The sequence below is a fragment of the Primulina huaijiensis genome, chromosome 8, assembly GCF_012295235.1.
Source record: "Primulina huaijiensis isolate GDHJ02 chromosome 8, ASM1229523v2, whole genome shotgun sequence".
NCBI lineage: Eukaryota > Viridiplantae > Streptophyta > Magnoliopsida > Lamiales > Gesneriaceae > Primulina > Primulina huaijiensis.
The window spans coordinates 2,772,831-2,781,661 of record NC_133313.1 but is presented as its reverse complement, the minus strand read 5'-3'; the positions used below and the strand labels follow the sequence as shown (position 1 = coordinate 2,781,661).

The window sequence follows — 8,831 nt, the reverse complement described above, 5'->3', positions numbered from 1 at the left end:
TGGAGCAGAAGCCATCGGCCTGGGCTGCAATTTCAATCCAACGTCTCGATAATATTAATTTCGTTATTATTTTTTTATTCCAATTTATTTTGCTTACGGACAAATAGGAATTCGTATGTAATTTTCTAGTTGCATGCATTCTTCTTACCCTGCAGATTTTCCCAAAATGAACACACCCTTTTCCAGCTTTACAAATAATAATAATAATAATAATTATAAAAAAATACCAATAAAAACCTTAAACTCAATATTTTTCCAGTTTTTTTGTAAAATAATTAACGGGGTAGCAACAAAGTAGTCAAGCAGGAAGATATACGACTCTAACTAATACAAAAACATTAATCTAAGTAATTATTGTACAAGAACATAAGCCGGGGGTGGTTCATTCATGCATATCGACCGTCTCCGTTCACTTGGCCTTACTGTTATTCATTGTTCTCCACCAAGATTGCTGCTGCCGCCCTCGCCCACGTCCTCGTCCTCGTAGGAGCTTCCATAGCCATTCCATCCAGTGGATGGTTCTTCTGACTCATCATGCTTTGAACTGCTGAGGGAAGTAGACGGTGTAGAGGGAGGAGCTGTTGTTGGGTATCCGGCGGTATGTACAATTATTGGCACCGGTTCTGTCAATCTCTGCCCGTCCCTAGGCGGCATGAACACCACTGGCATGTAATCCTCCGCATCTTGGGGGAACTTTGAATTCTTGAAGTGTTCTCTTAATGCTTCCAACCCCTTTCAATGTAGTTATTTTACATCCATGCCCACACAAAATCAAGAATCTTACAAATATATGCTGCAAATAATCATTTAACTACTGACATAATAATTAATAATTTAACTTCATCACAAACAATTATATACCTGTAATCTTGCGTAGGTGACATCACAAATTTTCCTGGAATTGAAGACTTCCCAGCTTTGATGATGAAATGCCTTGTACAGTCTCAGTGCTGCCTCCGGGGAAGTCATGTTCACGAACCCATATCCCACATTGCATTTGTTGCTTAAAAACCAGATGGATCATGAAATTCAGGAAAATATTACGCTAATAAATAAATAAAGAAAATTCAAATATTACAGTTCCTTTCAAAAAGTATTCAAAATGATCAAAAAGAGAGAAGATTACATGAAATCGATAGGCAGATAGACGAAATCGTACGAGGACAACGGCTGATCATCGCCGTCGGTAATCTGCTCATTACAGTGAATGCAGTGATTGTCCAGCATGTTCAGCAGCAGCTTTTGACTGAAAATTATATTAAAAAAATATGTATGAACTCAAATTATACAATATAATATTATATATATATATATATATATTATTGGATATGGGAATGGTAAAATCAGAATATTTTGGCTAAACAAGCAAGCAAACCAGACTCGGGGCATGAAAGACAAGACGATGATTACCTGTACTTGTTGGGGATGTTTTTGATCATGACCGTAGTTCTAGAATCACTATAGTTCGATTCCATTATTGCTTCCTCTTTTATCAGGAAACGAGGATCGTAGTCTTTTCCCTGTTTCCAGCCGCCGCCTTCGCCGCCCTTCCACGGCTTGCAGCCGCCCTTTTCCGGCTTGGAATTCCCTCCACCACCAGCACAGGATATATTTTTCTTGTACTTGGATTTTATGCTTGAACTCTCCGGATCACATTCACCAATGCAAATGTTGGCCATTGATCCATGAAGTGATGATCCACGGGAACTCTTGCTCCCGCCCGGGGTTACTTTAGACTGGTAATTACGCGGTGGTGCAAACCGGGCGGAGAATCTCCGCTGTGTGGGCGGCGGAGGGGGAGTTGACGGGGACGACGATGGCAGCAAGTTTCTTGATGACGTGTGGTTATTGGTTGAAGAATTGATCAATCCATTTTGAGGACGGCACTTGGAAAATTTCTTGATCTGGCCACCATGCCGACTTGATTCAATAACAATTTGTTGGCCACAAATTTCTTTTCCATTCATAGTTGCCATTGCTTTTGCGGCATTTCGAACATCATAGAACTCCACGAACCTTTGGTTCCTATTCCTTGGCGTCTCTCTCAGTTCCTTGATGGGCCCTTCAAGGCAAGTCATAACAAAATAGCATAATGCATTAAAAATTTAAATGATAAAAAAAATCAAGTTTCGTCGTACAATCGGTTTAATTATCTTGGGTCAACTTAGAATGCCACAAAAGACATTTCTTTTTCCACATAAATGCAGTCAAGAAAACGACCCATCAAACAAGGAGAACACTCAAACAAGAATTTGCCCCACAAAAATCTGATGAGATCTCATGAATCTTGAGTATTACAACCTGAAAATTAACATCTGTAACGCATCCAATGAACACTTGTACAGACAAACTAACACGAAAAATAATCTCCCCAATCAAGAATCTTGCAGAGAAAAATTAAGGTTTATTAAACTAAAATGGAGATGAATCACGTATTATCGTACCAAAGGCTTCGAAAATATGTCGGAGATAAGTAGGCGAAACGACGGGATCGACATTGAATATAACAAGTGTGCCTTGATTGTTTCCATCGGGAAGAGACGAAGTTACTGGAGTGGAAAACTGGGCCCACACGACTTGTCCTGAAATTAGGCCAAGCGCAGCCGGAGGTGGCAACGGCTGCGGAACCGCCACAAAACCCATAGGATTGTTCAGCACGGCTTCGTAGTGGCGCCCCAGCCTACATTGTTGCTGCATGTGCTGATCATGAATCGCCACCAAAGCCGCCTCCGCATCTCTCACATCGTAGAAATGGACGGTCACCAAGCCCTCACGCCGCCGCTCCATCTCCACCGACCTCACGTCGCCGAAGACTTCTAGTTCACGCCGTACCGTTGATTCAGTCACGCAAGGGGGCACCAAGCTCAGGAGCAGAGTTCTGGACGGCGTGGCTAAGGAAGGAGGCAAAGAAACCGGCGGTGGTGGATAGGAAGGCACGCTAACATACGCAGGTGCCGAAGCAAACGGTAACGGCAGGTATCCCATGTTTTCGTACACCGGAGGCGGGTAAGTGCAGTAAACTTGGGGTGGAAAAGCACGTACCCCGATGGCCGGGAAAAACTCTTGAGCACCGGGGTCCAGGTGGTGCGCCGTAAAACCCCGGAAACCGGCTTCGTTCATCGTCGGGAAACCGGTTTGACCAAAAAATTAGACTTTCCGATGAGTTTTTTAGCTGCAAAAAGAAACGTTGGATATATAGTTGTCTTCAGAATCTTGTGTTGAGTAGATTCAGCAAATATCCTATGGTTCTTTCCTTGTCCCTCTGTAAACAATCTTTCATGTATATAAACATATAACTATGTATCTATCAGCTTCTCTCTCTATCGACTCTATAGTGAATAATCCTTCTTTTCCCAGTCTATCAGCTTCTCTCTCTCGCTCTAGACTCTATAGTGAATAATAAATTTTTTTTTTGAAAAATGATATTTTTGTTTATTTCATGAGTAATTAGGGTCTCTACACTCAACTAATAAATTTTTAAAGTTAATAATATTATATATGGAAATCACAATTGCAATATAAAGTAATTAATAAAACGATAAATTTAAATTTAAATTTAAATTTGAAATGATTGATAAATTTAGTTACAAACAAATGACAGATAATTTCCGACGAATTTTGTTAAAGTAATTAGTAAGACGATAAATTTAAATTTAAATTTGAAATAATCGATAAATTTCTACAAATGAATGACATATAATTTCCGATGAATTTTGCTAAAGTAATTAGTAAAACGATAAATTTCGTTACAAACGAATGACAGATAATTTCCGACGAATTTTGCAAAAGTGATTAGTAAGACGATAAATTTAAATTTAAATTTGAAATGGTTGATAAATTTCGTTACAAATGTATGACAGATAAGTTCCGACGAGTTTTGTTCACGTCACTAAGTATAGTGCTGAGTAGATAAATTATGATAACTTATTCAGTCATGATATATGGATGAATTGTTATAATTCATTGCTCATCACACGTATCATGTATTGAGTGAATGATAAAACTACTTATATAGATAACATATCCCAAGACGTTCCCACATATGATATTTTAATTGTCGCGACAAAAATTAAATGTCAATAATATGTTTGTATATTTTGGTTCCAAACATAGAAGAAGGTTCATTAAATTACTTGAATTAATTAAATTAGATAATACACGAGGTTGTTCAATCCCTTCGTTTGTCTACGCTTTTGATTTTTAAAATTTTCATAAAAACTCTCATGAGATTAATTTATAGATCAATTTGAGACGAATATTTGATTCGATATAACTCGTGAAAAAATATTATTTTTTATATTAAAAATATTATTTTTCATTGTATGTATAAATCAGATTGACACATATCACAAATTTATATCCATTAGACTATTTCATAAGATACCAATTCAAAATTATTAAAGCACAATACTATGCATCATATATTTATTGCTAAATCTCCAAATTCACCAAGTTAATTAATTGTGACCGACGATTTTGGTTAGTAATAAGTGCATTAAGTCAAGTTATAGAAATGGATGATGAGTCCAAGTATCGATCAGAAAGATACTAATATTTAATTATTATAATTTTTATCACTTAAATAAACTATAAAAATAAATAAAAAGAGAATATATAAATTTTTAATCTAAACTATTAAATAAAATAATTGCAATTAAAAACAACATATTTCAATATCAATGAGATATTCAACTTCGAATAAAGGAATAAGATACACAACAATATCAAACTTTATTATGTTGACATGCATATGTTAAAATTCAACTAATTATTAAATTATTGACAATCACGATGAAATCTTCAATTTATTTAAAATTTTTCTCGAATTAATGAACATATTTAAACCTAACAGTCGAATTATACATAATTGAATTTATTTAAATCTATATGCATAAAATCTTTATGGAATTTTCGTTTTCACCTAAAACTGTATATTGAAACCAAATAATATCTATAGTCAGTTTAACAATGTGTTGGTTGACGTATTTGTTGTTAGATTTAACCAATTATATTCTTATTTGTGATTATCATCATATATATAATTAAATATGTAATCATGTTATTAACAACAAATATTAAACCAACATCATTCAATAATTAGAATCAAGAAAAATAATATGCTGAAAATAAACTAAATATCAAACAAAATATCGTTTGTCGCTATCGTAGTATTAGTTTAAAGAAATTTATTTTATAAAATCAAAACAAAACAAGAACATGATGCTTGACTTTATAAGAATAAAATCTAGAAATGAATAAGAAATTTTTAGCAGGTTTACGTGATTTCTCTTTTGAAGTTTGATTCCTCTTCTCTCTTAAATCCTAGCAGCTTCCTTCTACAATTAAAATTTTCTTCCGCCCTATGTTGCCGTTCTTTGCGTAGTCTTATGCCTCTTATGTTCAAATGATGTTGTGTTTTCTCTTCTATTCTCGTAAAGTTCTATATGTTCTCCTTTCTGTTCGCGTGCTCCTTTGTTCACGTCTTTTTATCTCAACTTAATGTGCCTAATCCTCCAAATATTTGAAACTCGTGTCAAGTTCAAGTAGTTGATAATATTGTAGAGATTTTATTTTTAAAAGATGAAACTTCATATCTATCAAAATTTGCTCATATTTTTTCCCAAAACTCAAAGACTCTCACGTTAATAAAATATAAGCATATTTTATTTCATTTCTTTTGATATTTTGTAGTCTTATACAATCATTTTATATCCAAATTATTAAGCATTTTTCTCTTTTGTTGAAATCTACAAATAAGATAAAATTAAATCTCATAAACACAAAATAAAGAATGAAAATTCAAGATAAACACAAACATGAAATTGATAAAATTAGATAGTATTTGGATTTTTCAAATCGCGACAAGGTTTTTTATATACAAATATAATTAAGGATAAATTAAACCTATGTAAAAATTGGGAAAAAAACTGTGTAAAATCAATTGCATTTAAAATTCTATTTTTTAAAAAATCGAAGATAAAAACTCTTGCAAATGTGGTATATGTGTTTAATTTTTAAAATCATATGATTAAATGTTCTTTTTTTTAAAAAAAAAATACATGAGTGTAATTGTGTAAAAAAAAAACCTATTAATTTTATACATGAATTTTATGATTTTTACCATTTTTATGAGGTGTAATCGTGTAAATGCTATTTATTTGCATAATAATTAATATCCAAATAAAAATAAAATATACTTTTTCCATTGACTTTTCCTTGGAGGACCCCAGAAATCCCTGACCGTACACGTGTCTAAATCTGCAAAAGGTACGTCAAATACGTATATTTTGTCAAAAGTATGGAAAATCATAATCACATACGTACTTGAATAGTACTATGTTCATGCTTTATTTGGTGCAAATTGACATTTTTTGCCTCGTTTCTCTTTTTTCTCTGTGCATTGTATTTAATTTTTTGTTTTTGTTTTATTTAATTGTCCTTACAAATATTAAGGTTGGGAAAATTACAAAATCAAATGTTGTCAATTTGGTTCTGACACGGTTTTTGCATAATTGGACTGATAAAAACATAATTTGTAATTAAATTTCTCCACCTACGCTTAAGCATCCTCCTTGCATATTTTTTAAATAAATATACAAATATTGTTAAGATTGATACTTTTATCTAATAATTAACTCCAAATGCTAGCTCAAGGAGGATAATTGTCTAAGTCCATATACGTAACTCATAAGAATTTATCCAATAGATGTGGGGACAACTAACACACCTCCTTCACGCTCCACGCCTATGAATGAAATCTGGAGCGTGAAGTTTACAATTGGCTCAATTGTGGGCAGACCAACACATGTAACAGTGAAACTTGAGCTCTGATACTATATTAAGTTTGAGACTTAGACCCAACTCAACCCCAAAAACTAGTTCAAAGGGATATGATTTTTCAAGCCCATATATGTAACTTATAGGGATTTTATTCGAAAGATATGAGACAACTAACGCGTATATAGATAATCGATTATGAAAAGTTTTGTTGTTTTTGTATAAAATTGTTGGACAATTTAGATTTCTTTGTTTTAAACTTTATTTTTTGTTTTTAAAAGAAAAAAATTATTTCACCTTATTTAATTTTAATTTATTTAAGAAAAATATTTATTAGCTAGAGTTTCTAAGATCTTAAATTAATATCGGTACTAAGTTGGGCTACTGAGTTTATTCATATACGACTCTCCCGTTATGATATTCGTGAAATTACACACACATATATACATTCTTTGTAATCCATCTCATGGATCTCTGATTAGATATGATTCGTAAAAATTATAACTTTTTTATGTTCAAAATATTATTTTTCATTGCAAAAATATAATTTTTGTAATGTTGTGAATAAATATTGTGTAATATCTTATGACTTGAATGAAAAAATATAATTTTTAATGTCAAAAAAAAGTTGTTTTTCATTATATTTATTGGTCGGGTCGACCTAGCTCATAGATATAGATATGTGAGATCATTATAAAAAAGTAATACTCATTGTGTAATATACGTTTATCCTAGTAAAAAATATTCGACATATTAAAAGAATTACTTTTTGTCATTGCTGCTATGAAAAAATATTGTGTAATATATGCTGATTTGAGTGAAATTATTAATTTGTATATTAAAAATATATTGTGTAATATATTATTATTTTAGTTAAAAATATTACTCTCTACGTCAAAAATATTTTTTCCACTATAAGTATATAACAAATCGATCTATTTTATGAATATAGCTTTGTGATATCGTTTTTATGACATATATCATATACATATATAAATATAATTAAACTAATAATATTATTTTTTTACTCGTTAATTTCTTGAGGCAAGGCCAACAGACAAATTTCACAAACAAATACTTGAATTCAAGTATTAACTTTAAAAAATCATTAAAATTTTAAATTCAGAACTAAATATAAAATTTGCTTATAAACAATTTTTATATCGAAAGTATTAATTTATTATAAATATAGACTGATTATAATTTATTATAAATATAGACTGATTATAAAAAGGGCAAACTTTCAATAACTCCCTACATCCCTTCTAAATTTTATCTTTACTCCCTATACCTTTATTTCTTTGTTTTAGCTCCCTAAGATTTTAAAATTTCCAAGAATACCCTTATCCTTTTATTCTAGTAATTGATTTTTTCTTTTAAACATAAAGGCCCATCATGCTTCCGTAAAATAAATTAAATCTTTTACCTTTTTGACCAGAATGCCACCGGGTTATATCCACCGTATTTTACGAACTGCTCCTCACAGTCCAACCACACGATTGCAACCGATGGTTACAGACGCAGATTCCTTCAGCAGCACTTAGCACAACCCTAATTTGTTTCCTACCTTAGGGTGTACAATAAAAGATAAAATTTTGAAAATAATACATGAGAGGGGCTAGAGCAAAGATCTCTTTATTCAAACACAAACATTTATTATTACATTGAAACCTCCTGTAGAGGAGGAGGAACTTGCTTAGCTACTTATAGTAGCCGAACTTGAAAAACACATAAACTTGAAAGAGAAAATATTACAATTTATGATTGAAAGAAATGAGGAAAATGTTCGATGATCTTCACTTCCTTCTTTCTGCCTTATTTATAGAAGGCTTCTTCGGATTTGAAACTCGGACTTCAAATCTTGATAAGCCTTTACAGCTTGCCTTGGGACCATGTAGTGGTTGAATGGTCCTGATATTTTTCTTGTCTTTTTCTAGATTATTAATCTAGCAATCAACTTCTCATCTTCTTTTAACTCTCCGAGATACCAATAGAGATGAGTCTGGAGTAGATCTGCTGTTATCTCATCACCCTTTTCTTTGTACATTTTAATT

The 8,831-nt window shown here is 32.2% G+C and overlaps 1 protein-coding gene across 1 annotated transcript; it reads right to left on the bottom strand.

Annotated features, from left to right (window-relative positions):
* Positions 1-254: 254 nt before the first annotated feature.
* Positions 255-3,355, bottom strand: LOC140983369 (protein terminal ear1 homolog). Its single transcript, XM_073450403.1, has 5 exons — positions 2,445-3,355; positions 1,411-2,062; positions 1,127-1,246; positions 862-1,003; positions 255-732 (listed from the first exon to the last, which is right to left on the bottom strand). The coding sequence occupies exons 1-5, from the start codon at positions 3,118-3,120 to the stop codon at positions 430-432; spliced, it is 1,893 nt and encodes a 630-aa protein (XP_073306504.1). The 5' UTR covers positions 3,121-3,355; the 3' UTR covers positions 255-429.
* Between the last annotated feature and the right edge of the window lie 5,476 nt (positions 3,356-8,831).